The sequence below is a fragment of the Phyllostomus hastatus genome, unplaced genomic scaffold (genome assembly GCF_019186645.2).
Source record: "Phyllostomus hastatus isolate PE091 unplaced genomic scaffold, TTU_PhHast_1.1 phas_contig_64, whole genome shotgun sequence".
NCBI classification, from domain to species: domain Eukaryota; kingdom Metazoa; phylum Chordata; class Mammalia; order Chiroptera; family Phyllostomidae; genus Phyllostomus; species Phyllostomus hastatus.
The window spans coordinates 4604537-4626601 of record NW_025333928.1 but is presented as its reverse complement, the minus strand read 5'-3'; the positions used below and the strand labels follow the sequence as shown (position 1 = coordinate 4626601).

Here is a 22065-nt window from a genome sequence, read left to right as displayed (position 1 = left end):
GGGCCGGCCCCTGCCACGCTTCAGCTTTCCGCAGCGGAGAGGGGAGGACCCGAAAAATCGCCCACTCGATTGGTTCCGCCCCCTAGAGGCCGAGATGGGCCTCAGCCGTGCGGGGTTTGTGGGTTCGAAGGCTAAGCGGTCTGCGCCTTTAAGGGGTGAGGTGGGGCCCCTGTGGAGGAAGCGCATTGGCTGGGAGGAGTTCCCGGAAGTGATTCACGGAGGCCACGTGGGCGAAACCACTGCATATGGCGGTGCTCTTGAGGAGGCTTTTGCAGCTGGGGAGGACCCCGGGAGTCTTGGGGCACTCCTTGAGACCGCGTGAGGCCAGCCTAGGCTCTGAATCTGGGGCTGCAGTGCGGGTGCGGTTCGCCCCCAGCCCCACAGGTAACCGTGGCGGGCGTGAAGCTGCAGGCCGAGGCTCACTGTCTCGCGCCAGCCCCTTAGATGTTGCCAGCCCCTTAGATGTTCCGGTGAAGTCAGACTGGGAAAGGGCAGCACAACTCCATTTTACAAAGGCAGTAACAGGTCCACGAGCGGAAATTTTTCGCATGGCCAGGAATTTCTTTGTGTTTATTGGACCTCACCATCTCGTTCGGTCTCTTTTTCGTGTATTCAATAAATGTGTAGTAGTACAAACTGCCAGGTACTATTCCGCTGCGTTACTGTGGCCATCGAAAAAGTAAGGCCCCTACTCTGTAACGGTAGACAGTCACGTGTGCCATTTGGAAAATGAAGCAGGATAGGACACTGGGGGTTAGATAGGATGCTCAAGAAGACCTTGCTGGGGAGATGACATTTGAACTGGGACCCGAATGACATGGAGCTAGCTATGCGAACCTCTAGAAGGAACCTGCCGAGCAAAGGAAATTACCCTGTGGTTAGTGTTAGAGTTTAGCAAGCCAAAGGGATTACTCTAGTGGAGATCTTGTCAGGGCTTCCCCACCAGTTACCAATATTTTTCTCAGGAGGCTACTTTTGCCTTATCCACAATGAGTGTGCCTCTCCTGGACCTCAGGGTCAATATATAAACGATATCTTTGTGGCAAGATCCCAGTTGCACAGAGTGGCAGGATCTTTTGGCATAGTGTAGAGTGTGCTTCTCAAACTATCCATGTTGAAAGGACTGGTTTCTAATTGCCAATCAATTATGGACCAATACTTTTATAAAACCTATAGATGGATTACTAGAAAAATGAGACCTTTAAAGCGTACAAAATATGAGCCTACTTTTTGTTAGATTAAACAAGTAGAGCATTCTGTCAAATTGCTGTAAATTTCTACACATGTACTTTCAGTTTGGGTGCTTACGTGTAAACTGGCAGCAGTTCACAGACCAGCACCAATTTGAGTGCCAGAGCCTGAGATGGGGTACAAACTTCTGGCTATGCCAGTTCCTAGCTGTGTAACTTGGGCTAATTATGTCACCTCCCAGAGCCTCTGAGTTTTGTCATCTGTCAAACAGGACTAATAATACTACCCATTTCATGGGTTTGAGGTAATGCAGCTGGGGCACTTAGCAACACACTTAACACTAGCCTCTATTATAATCATTGTAATTCATGTTTCCTTGCTGATTTGCAGGAAAAGCCCATAGGGCAAAGGCTGTTGACTAAAACAGATAAAAAAATTGCCAAATGATTTAGATCATTATAATAGCTAAAATTAAGTGAAGGCTGTACTTTGTTCAGCATTTAGGCCTCACAGCAACCCTATTAGGAAGGTTTCTTTTTTTAAGATTTTATTTATTCATTTTTAGACAGGAATAGAGGGAGAGAAACATTAGTGTGTGGTTGCCTCTTCTGTGCCCTCTACTAGAGATGTGCCCCACAACTCAGGCATGTGCTCTGACTGAGAATCAAACCAGTGACCTTTTGGTCCCCACTCTGGCGCTTAATCGGCATAGAGGCGCTGAACCGCAATAGCCAGGCCTCTGTTTTTTTGTTTTTAATCCCTCTAGTAGATGAGGGTGTTAGAGCTCATACAAGTTAAAGCGCCCAAAGGGTAGCAATTAGTAAATGGTGAATGCAGAATTCAAATCCAAGTTTATTTCACATAAGAGGTCTTGCTTTCAACACCTGGACCCCTGTCTTCTATCTTGGGACCAGTGGTTTTGTGGTGGACTTGCAATAACTGCAAGTCACACACGTAATCGGTGTTAAGATGAGACTGTGTGACGTTAGAGGAGCTTTACCTGTCTTGCTCCACCTCCTGTACTTGGAGATGCAGATGAGTTCCTTGTGCAGACAGTGCTGTGGGCTAAACCAAAGAAGGTAGGAAATAACAGCCTTGGGAAAATTGTTAACTTTAAGTTTTCAGTCAGGAATGATGGGAAAGTAAAATCTTAGGAGTTTAAATTAAGGTGACAAGAAATAATCACAGAATCAAATGTTACCTTGGTTAGCGTTTAAAGCCAACACTTGAGGTGAAAATCTCAAGTAGACAAAGTTCAAAATGTATGATATGGACAGTCGTGATAGTGCATAGAGAATGTATAGAAAATATCATTTTACAGCATTTTTAATTTGTAATTTTTCCTCAAGCACATCATTGAATTTGCATAATTTAAATGCACATGTAATGATGGTTTCAGTGAATAAGCTTCTGCTGCTTTAGGTGAAACTTGACCTTGAGGCAAATCTTAAAGTAGAATAATGGATGCATTTTCAAGGAGTTGGAGCCTTTTTACAAAAGGACATGCTCCAAAACTTGGGTGGTCTTCCAGAAAGAGGCTAAAGGAGTCACCACCATGTCCTCTTCTGTGGCAGTCTGACTATCTGGGTGCAAGCTAGAGAAATGGGGCAGAGCTGGTGGTTTCTTGGCCTTTGATATTCATTGAGATATTCTGTCACAAGCAGAGCTTGTTTGCCCCTGGACTGAGGCTTGTCAGCTCATGTTACCCACCTTGTCTTAACTGTTCTCTTTTTCTACCAGGCTTTTTGCACCTGGGTGGCCTCCGCACTGCCTTGTACAACTATATCTTTGCCAAGAAGCTTGGAGGGAGTTTTATCCTGCGGCTGGAGGACACAGACCAGTCCCGCCTTGTGCCCGGGGCAGCAGACAACATTGAGGACATGCTGGAATGGGCAGGTGAGACTGGCTGGGAAAGGAGCCTTGTAGCCCTCCCACAGACACCAGGATGGAGAATGAGGAGTTCTTAGAGAGATGGGACATTTGTGCTGCCTGGGTGGCAGGTACCACCTAAAAAGATGCCAAAGCTGCCTAAAGAAAAGGTCCTGTTGAGATTCCTGTTCTTATCCTAGAATCTCAAGTCCCCTTGGGAGCAGGTAGAAAATAGACCAAGTATAAGATGGACCTGGAGGATGCTAGACCTGTGGTAAGCTGGAAGACATTCCAGTCCCTTATTTCTAAGTGGGAATGCTGGCTCAGCTTGTCAAATCTTCTGACTTCCAAGAGGAACCGAAATTCCAGGGTTTTGTTATTGTTTTTAATAAATGCCTCCCACTGTTAAATCTGAGCTCAGGTTTTTGGGATTTTTTTAAATACCACATTGTATGAACCAAACAAAATGTGTTTGGCCTCACATTTGTTCTTTTACAAATGAGAAACTGAAGTCAATCTCCTCGTGGGAAGTTTAATCCTGAACACAGCTAAGCTCAGGGAGGACAAGGAAAAGTGTATTTGTGTTCCTTGGGTGAACAGTTGCCTGTCTGCTGGAACAGGTATGACTAGTTAAGCTCTCTAAGAGAAAATACTAAGGCTGTTTTGAGATGTGTATTTTAATCTCAGATAAATTATTAACTGGACTCTGGGTTCCTAAAGGGCAGAAACTGATTTCATTTCTGTCATCTATCATAAAGGATTATAGTAGCTACTCAGTCAAGATTAGCTGAATAAAAAGGCATTCCTTACCCAGATTCACTTACTGTGACCCAGGTAGTGTTCCAGCACCAACAGAGACCCTATGCTCATTAAATAGGGGAAGATGGGTAAACAAATTATTTTTTTTATGAAGAAAAGGGTAGCAGGTTTGGGAACCCACGGGGCGGATGCTTGTTTAGACACTGGGTCTTCGCTATGGAGGTAATGCTAGAGCAGAGACTTACACAAAGCGAGGGGCCAGCCCTGTGGCTACCTAGAGGAAGAGTGCTCAAAGCAAAGGCAACAGCAGATGCAAAGGCCCCATGGAAGCGAAGTGCTGGGCGTGTTAGGAGAGCAGCCAGGAGGCCAGTATGACCCAAGCACAGTGATAGAGCAGAGTAATGAGAGGTATGGGCAGAGCTGTTATGCTGTGTAAGCCAGGTGAAAACTCTGATTACATGTAGGCATTCTGCTGGGCACAAAGGGTGGCAATGAACAAGTGCCAGCTGCGTGGAGCCCCTGGTCCAGCACGACTGTGTGAATGAGGCCTGCAGTCCCTGCCCCAGCATTGTGGTGAGGCAGAGGGCAGGTTCCCAGGCACCCAGAGTGCTAATCGCTGGAGCTCCTTGCTTCAGGGGTCATTCATTTTTTTTTCTAACATGTCATTCACATAACATGAAATTCACCATTTCAAAGTGTACAATTCAGTGAATTTTAGTATACTCACCATGTTGTACAATCATTGCCACTCTCTAATTCTAAAACATCTCTATTGCTCTGAAACGAAACCCAGTATCTAATAGCAGTGACTCCCTGTGCCTCCCCCTTCAGCCCCTGGCAACCAGTAATCTACCTTCTGTCCCTGTGGTTTGCCTATTCTGGACATTTCATACATTGTAAATGGAATTCTACAATCCGTGGCCTTTTATGACTGGCTTTGACTTAGTGTAAAGTTCATCTGCGTTGTAGCATATGTCAGTACTTCATCTTCTTTATGGCCAAGTAACAGTCATTGTATAGAAATACCACCTTTTGCCTACCTATCCATTTGTCCATGGATGGGCATTCAGCTTTTTTCTACTTTTTGGCTCTTATGATTCACTGCTGTGAACATTAATGTACTAGTTTTTATGTGAACATGTTTTCTTTTTTTAAAAGTTTTTTCATTGACTTTAGAGAGAGGAAAAAATTTGTTTGTTGTTTTTTTTTTATTCCACTTAGTTGTGCACTCATTAGTTTCCTCTCATACGTGCCCTGACTGGGGATTGAACCCTCAACCTTGGTGTATCAAGACAACATTGTAACCAACTGAGCTATTGGCCAGAGCTGTGAACATGTTTTCAGTTCCCCTAGTGGAGTTACTCTTAAACTCTACGACATCCACGTGCTGAACCCATTCAGTTAGATCAGGAAAGGACCCCCAAATATACCTAATCCAACCCTCTTTTCTAACAAATGAAGAAGTGGAGGCCCAGTGGGGTAGGGAGCTAAATAATACTAACAACAATTATGGCCAAAGCTGACTGAGTGCCTTGCACGTACCAGGCAGTGCACTAAGCACTTTACTGTGACCACACTCACGGTAAGTTTGTGTTTACAAATGAGGAAATGGAGTCTCTGAAAGGCAACTCACTCAAGGTTTGCGTACTTGCCAGTGAGTTCAAACCTGGACAGTCTCCTCCAGAGTTTGTGTTGTTGTTGAATGTGCAGGATTATCTGGGTTCTTATCTTCCTAATTCATTTGAAAGCTATTTAAAGGGCAGAAACACCATCATTCAACTCTTCTGTGTCCCCTCTGCTCTCTCCTGAAAATATTCATAGTTTAATGTGTCCTTTGTGACCTGAGGAACCTAGGCCTTGGGTTGGAGACTTGCCTACTAATATGTAGACCATATTTTCTTGGGCTTATGTTGCATCTGTTAGAAGGATGCCATAGGGCTGAGTGCTCTGTGAGCACCGATGGTTTCAGTTCTCAGTCACTCTGCATAGTAGGCTGTCAGCTCTACTTTTTGGAGAAAGGAGCGGGGACTTACAAAGGCTAAAGAATACAAAGAAACAGTACAGTGAGTGGTTAAGAGCATGGACTCTGGGACTAGCTCATCCAGGTTTGAATCTAGTTGTGCCTCTTATCCTTGGCCAAGTGATGTAACCAAGTCTCTCTGCCTCAGTGTCCTTGTTAATGAATGGGAATGATAATGGCATCTACTTGGTGTTGTTCTGAGCCTTGGTGGGAACCACAAAATATAAAAACAGCTTGGCACTTTGGTACTTCCACATCTGGACCCCTTGTCATAGCCAGTCAGGGGCAGAGCCAGCAGTCCAACCAGACCTTCTGGACTGTGCCCTGAACCACATCTTCCTCCTGAGTTGACTGTTCCAGGCCTGGGTGGGTTTTCCCACCCTAGGAAAAGGGTGGATGGAGGGCACATGTAGTTGGCAGCAAGGACATGGAGCCAGCACACCTCTACGGGACTCCTCCTCCTCTAGTTCGTGTGACCTTAAATACTAAACCACTTTGTGTTTTAGCTTTTCATCTGTAGTTGGGAAATCATGGTAGAACTGAGCTCACATATTGCTGGATTAGTAGCTTTCCTCCATTTGCCAAGCCTTTAGAGCAGTGCCTGAGAACCAATGTCATGTGTATCTCATGGTTATTATTTGGTGATTACTCTCTTTCCATGCTCCAGGTATTCCCCCTGACGAGAGTCCACGCCGGGGAGGCCCCACTGGGCCCTACCTGCAGTCCCAGAGGCTTGAGCTGTACACCCAGGCTGTAGAAGCTCTGCTGAAGACTGGGGCTGCTTACCCCTGCTTTTGCTCACCACAGCGGCTGGAGCTGCTGAAGAAGGAGGCCCTGAGGAGCCGCCAGACACCCAGGTGAGAGCCCCAAGCTGTCATGCTGCCTCCCCAAAGTTGAGTGTGTTTGTTAGCTGTTGGCCACATAACAAGTTACCCCCAAACTTTTACTCTCTTACGGTTTCTGTAGGGCAGGACTCAAGGTTTCTCTCAATGCTGCAGCCAGGATCCTGGACAGCTCTCAGTCATCTTAAGGCCCAGCTCACAGAGAATCTGCTTCCATTTGCCATGAGGCTATTGGCAGACCTCAGGGCCTCACTGGCTGTTGCTTGGACATATCTCCTTGCCACTCAGGCCTCTCCGTAGGGCAGCTCACAGCATGGCAGCTGGCTTTCCATAGAGTGAGCCAGGGAGAAAGTGAGAGAGTGAGACAGAAACCAGAGTATTTCTGTAACCTAATCAAGGAAGTGCCAGCTCATCACTTTGGTTGTGCTCTGTTCATTAGGAAGAAGTCACCAGGTCCAGCCAACACTCAGAGGAAGGGAAGGACACAAGAGCAGAAATACCAGGAGGGTGGGAGGGATCACTGAGATCATGTCAGAGCTGCCAACTGCATTGGGTCCCAGGCAGAAACATGTAATTTTAGTTATTAGTTATGTTGCATAAATAAAATTTTCTCATGTTCAGAAAAATGCATACAAAGCTCTCTCCCAACCCTGACTCTGGCTACTTAATTAATTTCCTCTCCAGGGACAACTGGTGTTAGAATTTGCTTATGTCTCCTGCAGAGACATTCAGTATGTACACTGATACATGCATATCATTTCTCTTCCTCTTTTCTTCAAGTGATAGCACAAAATATGTCTATTGTGCAACTTCTTGTCTCAAGGATTAGTCTGTATCAGTGCACAGGTTTTCTGATGTTTGCATAGTATTCTATTGTGTGGATATATCATTATTTACTTAAGTTCCTTACTAATGCACATATTATTTCTAATCTTTTATTATAAAAAAGAGAGAGCTGTGGCAAATGATGTTGACAGGCATCATTTTGTTTCGTTGGAACATGCAATGTTTCATTGGAATCTTCAAGACATGGTGCTGCCTGATGAGCCTGCACTAGCTGCACTCAACTCATGTCAGGAGTGGCATCATAACTCAAGTTCCAGTTTCAATGAACTGTCTACAGAAGGGCCCAGATGTTTGGACAAGGTCACAACATTCACTGCAGCACTGATTTTTCTTTTTTTAAAAGATTTTATCTTACCTATTTTTTAGAGAGAGGGAGGGAAAGGAGAAAGAGAGGTAGAGATATATCAGTTGGTTGCCTCTCATGTGGTGAGCCCTAGTCAGGCTCTGGCCCACAACCCAGGCATGTACCCTGACTGGGAATCAAACTGGTGACCCTTTGGTTCACAGCGAGTACTCAATCCACTGAGCCACACCAGCCAGGGCTGATTTTTCGTTATAAACAATGTTGTACTTGTCTACTGACAGAAGGTCATACAGTTATCAGAGACGGAGTTAGGGCTTATGCCCATCATCAGTACTCTTAGCAGCTATGCTGCTCTACTTTCCAACAGGTATGACAATCGGTGCCGGAACCTGAGCCAGGGGCAGGTAGCCCAGAAGTTGGCCAAGGACCCCAAGCCTGCTATCCGCTTTCGCCTAGAGGACGAGGCGCCGGCCTTCCAGGACTTGATATTTGGCTGGAATCGGCATGAAGTAGCCAGTGTGGAGGGGGATCCAGTCATCCTGAAGAGTGATGGCTTCCCCACATACCACCTGGCCTGCGTAGTGGATGACCACCACATGGGCATTAGCCATGTGCTGCGTGGCTCAGAGTGGCTGGTCTCAACCTCCAAGCACCTGCTTCTCTACCAGGCCCTAGGCTGGTCACCGCCTCGCTTTGCCCACCTGCCTCTGCTCCTCAACAAGGATGGCAGTAAACTGTCCAAGAGGCAAGGGGACATTTTCCTGGAGTGTTTTGCTGCTGCCGGCTTCCTTCCAGATGCCTTACTTGACATCATCACTAACTGTGGCTCAGGGTTTGCAGGTACTTGCCCACCTGAGAGGTCACAGTGGGACCATCGCAGTGAGGATCTAGGGCATGGGTCCAGGCCCACCTGGTCCTCAGTCCGGCTGTGCCACCTACCACCTATGTGAACTTGCACAAGTTCATTCTTTCATTCCACAAATATTTATTGAGCCAGACACTGTGTTAGTACTGGGGCTACAACCGTGAACAAGACAGGTATAATCCCTGCCCTCGAGGCGTTTATGGTCTCTGAATCCTGGTTGCTTCATCTGTAAAATGGGGCTAAGTGTCTGCCGCTTAGGTGTAAGTTAGCATTCACTGAGCTCATGAGTGTAAGACCCCAGCACAGTATCTGCTACATAGTTGCAGATAATATGTTTATTACAGTTATGTTACTACTCTAATAGTATTACTGGTATTACTGTGACCCCAGTTTATTCCAAACTAAGCCCTTATTCTTGGACCAAAACTTAGAGTCAAATCTTAGAGAAGCACCAAATATGATGACCTCTTTGAGGGGAAGATTTCTGAAAATGAGAGAGTAATAGTCTGCTTATTATTGATTCTGCTCTTACTTAATCCTCCAAATAGCCTTGTCAGATGTTTATTATCTCCACTGTTTGTAAGAGGACTGGGAGGCTCCAAGAGGAGCCTCCCAGTTAGGTAACTTGCCAATGTCACACAACTAGTAAGTGACATGGCAGAGGCCCACTGTAGGCTGACATCTGACCACGATACCCACTAGCTGTATGGGACAGAGCAGCTGCTTTTGAGAAGCAGCCCCCAACACAGCATTCTTAACTCTGGCTGCACTTTAGAATGATGCAGGAAGCTTAAAAAGCATTCTGGTGCTCAGACCCCACCATACCAATGGAATCAGAGGCTGCAGTAGAGCTAGACAGTGGGCATGCTGTTCCTGCAGCTCATGTCTTTGAGGGCAGTGAGGGTGGATTAAGCCTGATTGTTTCCAAACTGCTTTTTTCCTTAGTGATAGAACCCTTTCTGCAAATGAAAGCTCATTTGTGCCCTTGATGTAAAAATAGCTAGAGGTTGAATCCCTTTGAAGAAAATGGGATGGGGAGCCCAGAGCATGCTCACTCAGGCTCCCTTGGAGTTGAAACTGGAGGGAGAGAGGGAGTTGAGCAGCTGGACTTCCTTTGCTTGCAGAGAACCGGACAGGCAGGACCTTGCCAGAGCTGATAGCACAGTTTGACCTGACCCGGATCACCTGCCACTCAGCCCTGCTAGACCTGGAGAAGCTCCCAGAATTCAACAGGTAAGTGGGGGGCTAGAGAACCCCTGGTGGAAAAGGGTTTTCTTGCTGATGATGGATTCCCTACAGCAGAGGGTCCTATGGGCTCCAGAGTCACATACACCTGATTTTGACTGTGGGCTCAGGTGTCTAATGCTGTGTGACCTCTTCAGGACTCGGTTTCCTCTTCTCTAAAATGGGTCTAATAACAGTACCCACTTTGTGCAGTTGTAAGAGTTCAGTTAAATGTTGCATCAAAGTATTTGCATAGCGCCTGGCACGCAGAAAGTACTCTGTCAACGGTAGGTATTATTTTATCATTATCATTATTGGATACCCTTGTATGGATTCTGTTGACCACCAAAGCCTGGTGGGGAACATCTTCATGTTAGAACCACTCCCACCTGCCAGCAATGAACAAGCACTTTCTGCCAACAATAAACATGCCATCTATTTCATGTTTCAAGTGGTCCTTCACTCAGAAACCTCCCAACACAATTATAGTTCCCATCATTGTTTACATGTCCCATTCTAAGGGCCTGGGTGGTAAAGCAGCAGACAAATTTGTATTCATGGTTGCAGGGACTCCTGATACCTTCTCTTGAGCACTGGTTTGGGGACAGGCTCTCCTCAGTGCTCTCTTTGTGTGAGCCCAGGAAACTCATGAATGGCAGTTATTACTTCATTTACTTATGCAATCAAACCTGTGAGATCAGTTGTATGATTTTTCCCTATTTTACACACAAGGAAACCAAGACATAGAAGAGTTACCTAACTGGACAAAGTTCACTAAGTAAATGGTGGGCAGCTCTTGGGTGAGGCATTCAAAAACAAATGCAACACATACACTGACTGCTACTTGTACTCTGCCTTTCTTATGGAGAATGCAGTGTTCTCCATAAGAGAAGATGGGGTGAGGACTGGGGGATTCTTTGTAGCCTGCTCTAGTACCCCTGAAGCACATACAGAGGTGTGCTTTTGCTTAGGGTGATTCAGGGAGGAGATGTGGCTTTGGGATTCCCACAGTTTTAACACAGCTGAAGCTTTTATGTTAGATGTTCCAGTAACAAAGGCACTGCTGTGATAAGTTCCTAACAGTAAAGAGAGCAGTAGTGGTTGTCATGGCAGCAGCAGCACTAGTGCTGTGATGGAAATAGTAATAGTGATTAAGTCATCCAGCACTTAGTGTGTCCCAGGCCCTGGAACCTACCTGTGTTATCTCAAACAGGGGTACCAGGTCTTCGATTCCTTTCCTTCTACTGTCTTCTCTAGCTACTAGGGACATCCTAAAAATAGTCTCAGTACCAACTTCATGTGATTTTTTAAATTGTTAAAAAAAAAAACCATTATTATGTGTTTGGTTACCCTGTGTTCCAGATAGCCTCCCAGGAGCTCTTACCCTCCCTGACATGCTGGGTCCTCTGTTCAGATCCCTGCCTGCCTCCAGCCCCAGTTGTGGTAGCAAGGCAGGCCTTGTGCTCAGTGCTTTACTGATAGTCCCTCATTTAATCTGCACAGTGATCTCTGAAGGAGGCCTGCTGTTGTTCCCACATTACAGGTGACCATCCTGAGGCTCCATATGGTCGTGTCAGTTGCTGTGAACACCTGGTGGGGCTGGCCTCACTCACAAGCCTGTTCAATTACAGAGCCCATGAGATGTTGACCAACCCCTGGCTGCCTGCCTTTCCTCTACCCACAAGAGTCCCTATGTGGCACCACTCACGCTCTTTTTCTCTCAAGCCCCTCTACTCCTGCTAGGGACAGGGCAAGGGCAGCCTAGAGGACCAAGGACTGACAGGGCCTGGCTGGAGGGTTGGAGTCTGAGAGGCTTTGCTGCCTTAGAAAGAAGAAACAAGACAAGTCTAGAAGAGAGAGAAAAATTTTTTCATTTTTTAAATTTGTTGATTGATTTTTAGAGAAAGGGAAAACATTGATTTTTTTGTTCCACTTACTGATGAATTCATTGGTTGATTCTTGTATATTCCCTGACTAGAGATTGAACACACCATCTTGATGTTTTGGGAGGTCACTCTAACCAACTGATCTATCCAGCAAGAGTAAGGGTGAGGGAATTTCAACTAACAAAAAAATCTGAACTTTTAAACTGGGAGCTCTGAATTCAAACAACTCTGCCCCATGACTGTCCCATTGCTCTTAATCCTAGAAATCCATTTTTTTGTCCTTTGCTCATTTGTGCCAGAGCCCATACTTCAAGCTATAAGAGAAAGGAGACACTGCTGATTCTGCTTTGTAAGTGGGTGCCTGTAGAGATCAGGCAGGTGGCCCAGGGGATGGCAATGGACCAGGAGAAAGACAAGAGGGTCGGGTGGGGACAGAGGGGTTGCAAACCAGAAAGCTCTGTTAGTCTAAACTAGGCAGCTTCTACTCTGCTCAAGCCACCTGAAGCATGGGGAATGAGGACCCTTTGTGGCCAGATCTGATACCCCAACAAGAGAAGTCAGAGGCCTGGCTGGTGTAGCTTAGTAGATTGAGCATTACCCTACGAACTAACAAAAAAATCTGAACTGGTGACTGAAAGGTCACCAGTTTGATTCTTGGTCAGGGCACATGCCTGGGCTTCAGGCCAGATCCCTAGGTGGGGGCATAAGAGAGGTAACTGATAATGTTTCTCTCTCTCCCTCCTCTCTCTAAAAATAAATAAATGAAAAAAGTCTTTTTTTGAAAAAAGTCAGAAGTCTCTTATTTTTGTGTGATATCTTTCTAGTTAAAATGTTAGCTACCATTTTAAAAGCACTAAAGCAGCATATTTCTAGGTTGCTTGCCTATTTATTTATTTATTTATTAGAGATTGAGGAGGGAGGAAGGGAGAAAGAGAGGGAGAGAAACATCAATGTGTGCAGTTACCTCTTGCACACCCTTAACTGGGTACTTGGCTCACAACCCAGGCCTGTGCCTTGACTGGAAATCAAACCTACAACCTTTTGGTTCACAGGCCAATACTCAATCCACTGAGCCACACCAGCCAGGGGTCTAGGTTGCTTTTTAAAGATTTTATTTATCTACTATTAGAGAGAGGTGAAGGGAGGGAGAAAGAGATGGAGAGAAACATCCTTCAGTTGCTATTCGTACATCCCCAGCTGGGTATCTGGCCCACAACTCAGGTATGTGCCCTGACTGAAAATCCAACTGGTGACCCCTCAGTTCACAGGCTTGTGCTCAATCCACTGAGTCACACCAGCCCGGGCTCTAGGTTGCTTTTTAAAGCTACCTGTTTAAAACCTTAACCAGATCCCTTTAAGTGTAAAGGGAATTCCTTTGGCTTCCCCCACAGGCTGCACCTTCGTCGGCTGGTGAGCAGTGAGACCCAGAGGCGCCAGCTGGTGGGAAAGCTGCAGGTTCTTGTGGAAGAGACATTTGGGAGCCAGCTGCCAGACAGGACTGTCCTGGACACAGCCTATGTAGAAAGGATCATCCTACTGAGACAGGTGTAGGGTTGGGAGCTCTGGGTGACTGAGGGAGTGGCAGTACCCCCATTATTACCCTTCCAGCATGTCAGCCCTGTCCACAGTGCATTGAAGGTCTGCCTGTTCCTCCAGGGTCACATCTGCCGTTTGCAGGACCTGGTCTCCCCAACACACTCCTACTTGTGGACACGCCCTGCTGTGAGGCGAGCACAGCTATATGCCATCTCAGAGAAGGTGGATGTGATTGCCAAGCATGTGCTAGGGTGAGTCCCCCAAGCCAAGCTCAAGGTTCTGCATCCTCTTACCCTCTCTTCTCCCAGGGTCTCCTTTACCCCAGGGCTTGCAGTTAGGCCTGCAGCATAACTCATGGCTAGTGAGAGGTTCTTGGTGAGCTAATCATTCACTGACTCTTTTGGTAGGAGGGGAGCCTAGAGAAGCCCAGGCTCTCCCTGAAAGAGGTGATGCATTCAGACTCTGGTGTTATACCCACCTGGGTTCCATCCTGGCTCACCTTTTACTCATCCAGTTAGTTCATCTGCCTAGATGACTTCACTTTGGCCAAGTTACTGCACCTCTTTCAGCTTGTTATCTCATCTGAAAGGTGGAGATGATACTAGTTCTTACTATAACAGTACCAGAACACTTGCAATAACAAGGGTGGAAAACAACCATGGAGAGGAATGACTGGTTTGTGTAATTGCAGTGGTCAGAACAAGGGCTGACTTGAGGTTTATCACAGGGCCCAAAAATATATCCCCAAGTCCCAATTTCTCTGTTTATCCCTTTGACTCCCTGTCCACACTCCTCCACACTGGCTACTGTTTCTGTAGAGGCTCTGGACAAGGTAGATGGAGAATGTGATTCTCTCCCAACTAATGAGTGTATTTCCCTTTACCTAACAGTCCTGGGGTGAATGGCTTTCTTCCATGTCTCCAGGGTCATGCCATCCCTAGATTTCACTCTTGTCTAAGTGATCCACAGTGGCTCATGAACCATCCATTATTCAGCCAGAAGAGGACGGAGGAAAAGAGGAGGCAGATAGGACATTCCCCCTCCTTGTGAACTGGCTTAAAAGCTACACATTCATTTCCATCTGTATCTCACTAGCTATCTATCTTATGGCCACAGCAGGCCACAAGAGAGTCTGGGAAATGCACTTTTTTTTTTAAGTATATTGTCTTGATTATGCTATTACAGTTGTCCCATTTTTTTCTCCTTTTTATTCCCCTCTGTCCTGCACCCCCACCCCCCCCAGCATTCCCTACCCTTAATTCATGTCCATGGGTCGTACATATAAGTTCTCTGTCTTCTCCATTTCCTATACTATTCTTAACCTCCCCCTGTCTATTTTCTGCCTACCAGTGAAGTTTCTTATTACCCGTACCTTTTCCCCCATTCTCCCCCTCCACCTGCCTTCTGATAACTCTCCATGTGATTCCATTTCTGTGATTCTGTTCCTGTTCTAGTTGTTTGTTTTGTTTGTTTGTTTGTTTGTTTGTTTGTTTTTAGGTTCAGTTGTTACTTGTGAATTTGATGTCATTTTACTGTTCATATTTTTTATGTTTTTTTTCTTAGATAAATCCCTTTAACATTTCATATAATAAGGGCTTGGTGATGATGAACTCCTTTAACTTGACCTTATCTGAGAAGCACTTTATCTGCCCTTGTATTCTAAATGAAAGCTTTGCTGGATAGAGTAATAATCTTAGGTGTAGATCCTTGCCTTTCATGACGTGGAATACTTCTTTCATGCCCCTTCTTGCCTGTAGGGTTTCATTTGAGAAATCAGCTTATAGTCTTATGGGAACTCCTTTGTAGGTTACTGTCTCCTTTTCTATTGCTGCTTTTAAGATTCTCTCCTTATCTTTAATCTTGGGTAATGTAATTATGATGTGCCTTGGTGTGTTCCTCCTTGGGTCCAACTTCTTTGGGACTCTGAGCTTCCTGGACTTCCTGGAAGTCTATTTCCCTTGCCAGATTGGGGAAGTTCTCCTTCATTATTTGTTCCAATAACTTTTCCACTTGTTGCTCTCTTCCTCTTCTCCTTCTGACACCCCTATAATTTGAATGTTGGAACATTTAAAGATGTCCTGGAGGTTCCTAAGTCTCTCCTCATTTTTTCGAATTCTTGTTTCTTCCTTCTTTTCTGTTTGGTTGTTTCTTTCTTCCTTCTGGTCCACTCCATTGATTTGAGTCCCAGTTTCCTTCCCTTCACTGTTGGTTCCCTGTGTATTTTTCTTTATTTCACTTTGCATAGCCTTCACTTTTTCCTCTATTTTATGGCCATCCTTAACCTGTGAGCATCCTGGTTACCAGTGTTTTGAACTGTGCATCTAATAGGTTGGCTGTCTCTTCATCACTTAGTTCTGTTTTTGGAGTTTTGATCTATTCTTTCATTTGGACCATATTTCTTTGTCTTCATGCACCAGTTATGTTGTAAGGAGCGGAACCTTAAGTATTCACCAGAGTAGGACAACCCTGGTTGCTTAGTTGTGGTGCTGTATGTGGGGGAGGGGTCAAGAGGGAATAATGCCAGTTGCCTGCCGCTAATAGGCTTTCAGTTGCTTCCCCTACTATCACAATCAAACTTGGCCCTTCTGGTTCTGATTCTCAGGTGGATGGGATTGTATAGGTTCTAGGACCTTGTGGGTCTCTAGAACGAACTCTCCTGTGAGGCTGGGAGTTTCTTCTGCTGCTCCAACCCCAGAAGATTTTACAGCCAGAGGTTTTTAGGCTTTCTTTTCTTGTGCTGGAATCCTGGGTTTCATGGTCTGTCTTACTCCCCAGTTGTTCCTCCTGGTTTATCCACATGCAAATGTAGGACCACCTAGTCCTCCAGGCACCTCCCCTGTCCTGTTCTCCAGCCACCACCTTGCCACTTGTCCTCTCTGCCCATCTCTACCTCTCCTACTGGTCTGAATGAGTGTTTCTTCTTTAACTCCTTGGTTGTTGGACTTCCATACAGTTCAATTTTCTGGCAGTTCTGGTTATTTTTTTGTTTTTAAGTTTGTTGTCCTTTTTTTTGCTTGGGTGAGGAGGCAAAATGTATCAACTTATGCTTCCATCTTGGCTGGAAGTGCAGAAAATGTAGTTTTTTTACTACAGTAAAAAAAAAAAGTACATTACTACTTTTTTACTTGGCACCCATGTACTGAACTAAAAATTTTGTTACTACATACAAAAGTGAGCCCTGGCTGGTTTGTTCAGTTGATTGAGCAACAGCCTGCGTACCAAAGGGTTGCCAGTTCGATTCCCAGTTGGGGCACATGCCTAGGTTGTGGGCCAGGTTCCCAGTGGGGGAGCATGAGAGGCAACCACACATTGATGTTTCTCTCCCTCGTTTTCTCCCTCCCTTCCCCTCTGTCTAAAAATAAATAAGTAAAACTTTTTTAAAAATGTGAGAAAAGTAACTTGTCTAAAATGATACAGCCAGGCCATGGCCAGGTAGCTCAGTTGGTTAGAGTGTCGTCCTAATACACCCAAGGTTGAAGATTCCATGTCCGGTCAGGGCACATAGAAGAGTCAACCAATGAATGCATAAATAAACAGAAAAAGAAATTGATGTTTCTCTCTCTCTCTCTCTCTCTTTCTTTTTGTCTCCTTTCCCCCCTCTCTAAAATTGATTTAGAAAGAGAGGGAGGGGAGAAGGGAGGGATGGAGGGAAAGAAGGAAGGGAGGAAAATGATACAGTTAGTAAGTTAGGGGATGAGGGATTCAAACCCAGGCAGTCTGTGTTGAGACCACGTATCTAATGAAATTTGCTCTTGCTTCTCTTTGGTGTAAAGTACTTGGACAGTACCTGAATCATAGGAACCTTCAATCTATTTTTATACAATTTGAAGTGAAAAGAATATATGTACACCCTTACTGGTGTGGCTTAGTGGGTTGGGCATCCTCCTGCAAACCAAAAAGTCACTGGTTCAATTCCTGGTTGGAACACATGCCTGGGTTACAGGCCAGGTCCCCAACTGAGGGTATGTAAGAGGCAACCAATCAATATTCATCTTCCTCTTTTTCTCCCTCCCTTCCCCTTTTTCTAAAAATAAATGAATAAAATATTTTGTAAAAAAAAATACGTAAGTGGCAAGAAATACAAGTGGTACAAGAGGGTTTATAGCAAAAAATATCTTCCCTCCTACTTCAACCCCCAACAGAAAGGCAGCCATACTTAGCAATTTCATTTGTGAATTGTCTGTATTCAAGGATAGGTATACACAACTCTATTCTTAAAATTTTTTAAATTTGAAATTTAATATTTTGATTATTAATACACTCAGACCTCTTAAGCCTGGGTTTAAAACCTAGAAATGATGTGGTATATATTGGGAGTCCTGTTTTTAATCCTTGTCCCCATTTGCCCAGTTCCAGAACCCTCTGTATGTTACTACCATTCTTTTTTTTTTTTTTTTGGTTTTAGAGAGAGGAAGGGAGAGAGAAAGAGAAACATTGTATTATTGTTCCACTTTATGCATTCATTGGTTCAGTCTTGTATGCACCCTGATGGGACCGAACCCACAGTCTTGGCGTAACAAGATGATGCTCTAAGCAACTGAGCAAGCTGGCCTGAGCCTACTCTTCTTAACTATATCTAAATAATACTTTTTATTTTCCCCATTTTTTAACACAAAAGGCACAATACAATAACACCATTCTGTATCTTTTTTTTTTCACTTAATATGTATGTATATTTTGATCTCTCCAGTGCTTAGAGAGCATTCTCACTCTTTTTTACAGCAACACCTATCCCATTATTATACCACTTTACCACCATTTATTTAACACCCCTCCTACTGATGAACATTTAGATTGCTTCCAGATTTTGCTGTTATAAACAATGCTGTGATGAGTAACCTTGAATAGACATTATTAAGCATGTTTGCAAGTACAGCACCAAGATAAATTCCCAAGAACTGTTATCATTAGTAATAATACTCCCTTAATTTTGGACATTCCACTATAGTGGCTGTTAGTTGTAATTCACTGGAATTAGTCTTAACTCGCTATCCTGCTATGGGAATTATATTTAGAGGCACTCTGGTGCTACCACTCAAGGCAGGAAAGCTGATACATAAATGATCAGAAGCTGCCAGATCTCTCAAAATCCCTTCTGTGCCCATGCCAAGCTCCAGGCCAGATCTTAGTTCTGAGCAGCCATTGTTGGCCACCTGGGGCCTATCACTTTCATCTGCTCCTTGGCAGGTTGTTTCCCCACAATGACATTAAGGAGAGTGCCTATTTTTTTCCCACATTACGTTTTATATTTTCAATTATTTTATCTCTTTCATTTCATAAATAACAGCAATCATGTGACCCAGTTAATGATGCAATAAGAATGATTACTTTGCTCTCAAATTGGAACTCAGTTGCTCAAGCCCTAGAATTAACAAGGAGATCTGTCTGTGCTGAAAGGCTGTTTGCTCAAGTCTCTTATAAACCCGGTACCCAGAGCCAGCAGCACTATGCACTGAACCAACCTCTGGAGTAGAGCTGTCCAGATGCTGTTGTGAATAGGCTTTGTCAGAGTGGGCATCATGGACCATCTGCCTCGGCCCCTGTTCAGGGAGGGATAGACTCCCTCCCACCATGTGTCGGTCTCTTGCTCTAATTCCAAATCAGGGCTGGGGTGAAGTTTTTGCAAGTCCAGTTCTAACTGAATAGAGAATTCCTCTTGAAATCAAACATGATTTTGGGAGAAGATCTCAGCTGGACTGCCAGAAAAGGGCAATTTGCTGGCCCAATGGAGCTGCAATCCGTAAGTTCTTCAATCTGTGGACAAAGGATGGTTGTAGCAAGTTGGTGGCAGGGCTCTTACTGGGGCTGCAGTCTCTTGATTGCTTCCTTTCTGCTCTCCATGTTATATTTCCAAAATATATATATCTCCATGTTATATCTCCGCCTCTTCCCCAGTGTTTAAGCTGTGTTTCAGATCATTTCCCAGAGGGCTTCATCCTTCCATCCTACATCTAACCTATTCCTGAATTTTTTTCAGATCCTCTTGCAATGTCTCTCAGCTCTTGGGTGTAATAAATATTAGCTAACTTTTTACTAAAGTATAAGATCCAGTGCTTTTGGGTACTTACTACCTATTCAGGCAGTGTGCTTAGTTCTTTACATGTTTTAATTTAGCCACACCATAGTCCTGTGAGGTGCAGATGCGGTTGTCATCCCTACATCACAGGTGAGAAAACTGAAGCATAGAAATTACTTGTACAGAGGTAGCAGTTAGTAAATCCTCTTATTTTGGTATGCTCTTAATTTCTATATGTTATGCCCACATATGCCTAGATTCTCTGTATATGTGGTTCCCTAGTTGTTTCTTCTTTCCCCAACTTGCATGGGGATAGGAGTAGTAGATATTCCCTCCCTCCCCTTTCCCTCAGGCAGGCCTGAATATTTACCGTGCTCTTTATATTATAGCTGATCCATAGTCTTCCAAAGTTCTCCCTCCCACCCACTTGCCATTGGCTCCTGCAGGCCTCTCATAGACTGACCCTCTTCTAGGCTTTTAGAAGGACCTGATATGAGCTTAACTCAGGAGATACTGAATGCAGAACTGAAGAAGCTATCAGAAGGTCTGGCTGGCACCAAACACAGTGATGTGATGAAACTCCTCCGAGTGGCCCTCAGTGGACAGCCGGTGAGGCGGGCAGATGGGTTGGACTGTTCATGGAGCTCTCATTTATCCATTCAGCTATCATTCACCAGTAGCACTGAACTTATCTTTCATACAAAGATGAATAAAACATGAGTACTACCCTCACTCAGTCATTTTAGGAGACAATATGTGTTGAGTACCCACTGTGTGAAAGCACCATATTAGATACAGAGGATACAGTAGTGAATAAAACACACACACACCCTTCTTGCATGCTTCATGGAGCTGGCAGTTGATGAGAGGTAACAGACATATCAGCACAAAAGAACAGGCTCCTGAGATGCAGCCTCAGCCTGGAAAATGAAAGACAGTGAAATGCAAATTCTTTCCCTTGGGGTTGGCCTGGGGGCATTAGTTCCTTAGGCAGCTTAAGATCATAGGAAATGTTTTCTGATTTTTTTTTTTCTTAGCAAGGACCGCCTGTAGCTGAGATGATGGTGTCTTTGGGACCAAAGGAAGTACAGGAACGAATACAGAAGGTGCTTTCCAACTGACAGGAGATGTACTGGAGACTGGAGGTAGCCCTAGGAACCTGTTGTGTTTGGAAACTGCCTTTGGAGCAGAGGAGCGGGAGGCCTCGGGGTCCATCAGAACCAAAAGTAGAAACAGAGTCTCTGGGTGCACACAAGCTCACTCACAACTCCAGGCAGCTCTGTCCTCACCATTCGGCTAAGGAAGCCCAGATCCTTCTCAACTCCCTGAGTATGGAGAAGAAGACCTCATGTCTGGTTCTGATACCACATTATATGGCAGAGGTTACAAGCTAGTTCATAGAACAGTCCAGAGGGTTCATGTTTAGGCTGCCCAGGCTGCTGTAACAAAATGCCATAGACTTGGAGGACTTAACAGAAAAATTTTTTCTCACCATTCTAGAGGCTGCAATTTGAAGAACAAGGTGTTGGCAGGTTTCCTCTCTCCTTGGCTTGCTGATGACTGCCTTGCTGCCTTACATGGTTATCTCTCTGAGTGTGCCCTTAGTATCTCTTTCTATCCAAAAGTCCTCTTATAAGGACACTAGTCAGATGGGATTAGCACTCACCCTAATTGCCCAGTTTTACCTTCATCACATCTTTAAAGACCCAGCTGCAAATACAGTCACATTCTGTGGTCCTGGGGGTTAGGGCTTTAACGTACAACCAGAGACGACACAGTTCAGCTTATGACAGCTTGGCAACAACCTGGACTCAATACGCAAGCCCATTTTGGACTTTGAGCAATAAAGGATGGTTGACAAGCAGAGATGATCTAGATGTCAGACTTTTTTGGGCCTCCAAAGAGAAGTTACTAATCTGTTAGGTGGGAGGAGCACTTACATCATATACTAGTTTTTTGTCCTGGACTTGGGGCAGCCTGTTTCCCTTCCCTAGAGGTCCTCTGTCCTTTTGCAGTTCTTCAGACCTAGTCCTTGGAATGGACACCTTCACCCTGACTATTCTGTATCTTTCACCTATATTTACTGCCTTCTTACACCCATTACTTGTTATGCCACTGTCTGTGAGTCTCTGAAATGAGATGTTCTTGGGGTGAAGAGAAATAACTTAAGTAAAAGGAGGACAGTGGCTGGCTACAGAGACCCCCTACAGGGCTTCTAAGTGTCTGCTGTTTGGCAGCTAGTCTCTGAGATAGCTCTGAGTCATTGCTACCTCTTGGTGTTCACACTGAATAAGGTTGAGCTGAGATGCATCATGGCTTCCATCTTGTTCTCTTGGATCCCTTACTCTGTGGGAAGCCACTTCCACACGAAGACGTTCAAGCAGCCCTATGTAGAGGTGCATGTAATAAGAAGCTGAGGCCTCCTGCCAACAGCCAGGTTAGTATGCCATCTTGGAAGTCGGTCTTCCAGCCCCAGCTGAGTCTTCAGATGACCTGGCTAATATCTTGACTGCAACCTTCATGAAAGAGCCTGAGCCAGACCACTAAGCAAAGCTGCTCCTGAATTTCAAACACCCACAAATTATGGGATAATCAGTGTTTATTGTTTAAAGACACTAGGTTTTAGGATAATTTGTATCCAGCAGCCAGTAGCTCACACCCTCTTCTTGTCCAGGGAAGAAGGGAAAGAGGAGTAAAGAATTTGTTG

At 44.9% G+C, this 22065-nt stretch overlaps 1 protein-coding gene across 3 annotated transcripts; it reads left to right on the top strand.

Moving 5' to 3' along the window:
- The first annotated feature begins 223 nt into the window (after positions 1–223).
- On the top strand, positions 224–21222 carry EARS2 (glutamyl-tRNA synthetase 2, mitochondrial). 3 transcript variants are annotated; one of them, XM_045848787.1, is made up of 10 exons: positions 224–384; positions 2932–3087; positions 6507–6696; positions 8199–8671; positions 9821–9929; positions 13198–13351; positions 13463–13593; positions 19832–19967; positions 20396–20464; positions 20859–21222. In XM_045848787.1, the coding sequence occupies exons 1-10, from the start codon at positions 246–248 to the stop codon at positions 20913–20915; spliced, it is 1614 nt and encodes a 537-aa protein (XP_045704743.1). In that variant the 5' UTR covers positions 224–245; the 3' UTR covers positions 20916–21222. The 3 variants fall into 3 exon arrangements, with proteins under 3 accessions (XP_045704743.1, XP_045704746.1, XP_045704745.1); XM_045848790.1 differs by having other exon boundaries at positions 20396–20503; XM_045848789.1 differs by lacking the exons at positions 20396–20464; positions 20859–21222 and having other exon boundaries at positions 19832–20105.
- The last annotated feature ends 843 nt before the right edge of the window (positions 21223–22065 follow it).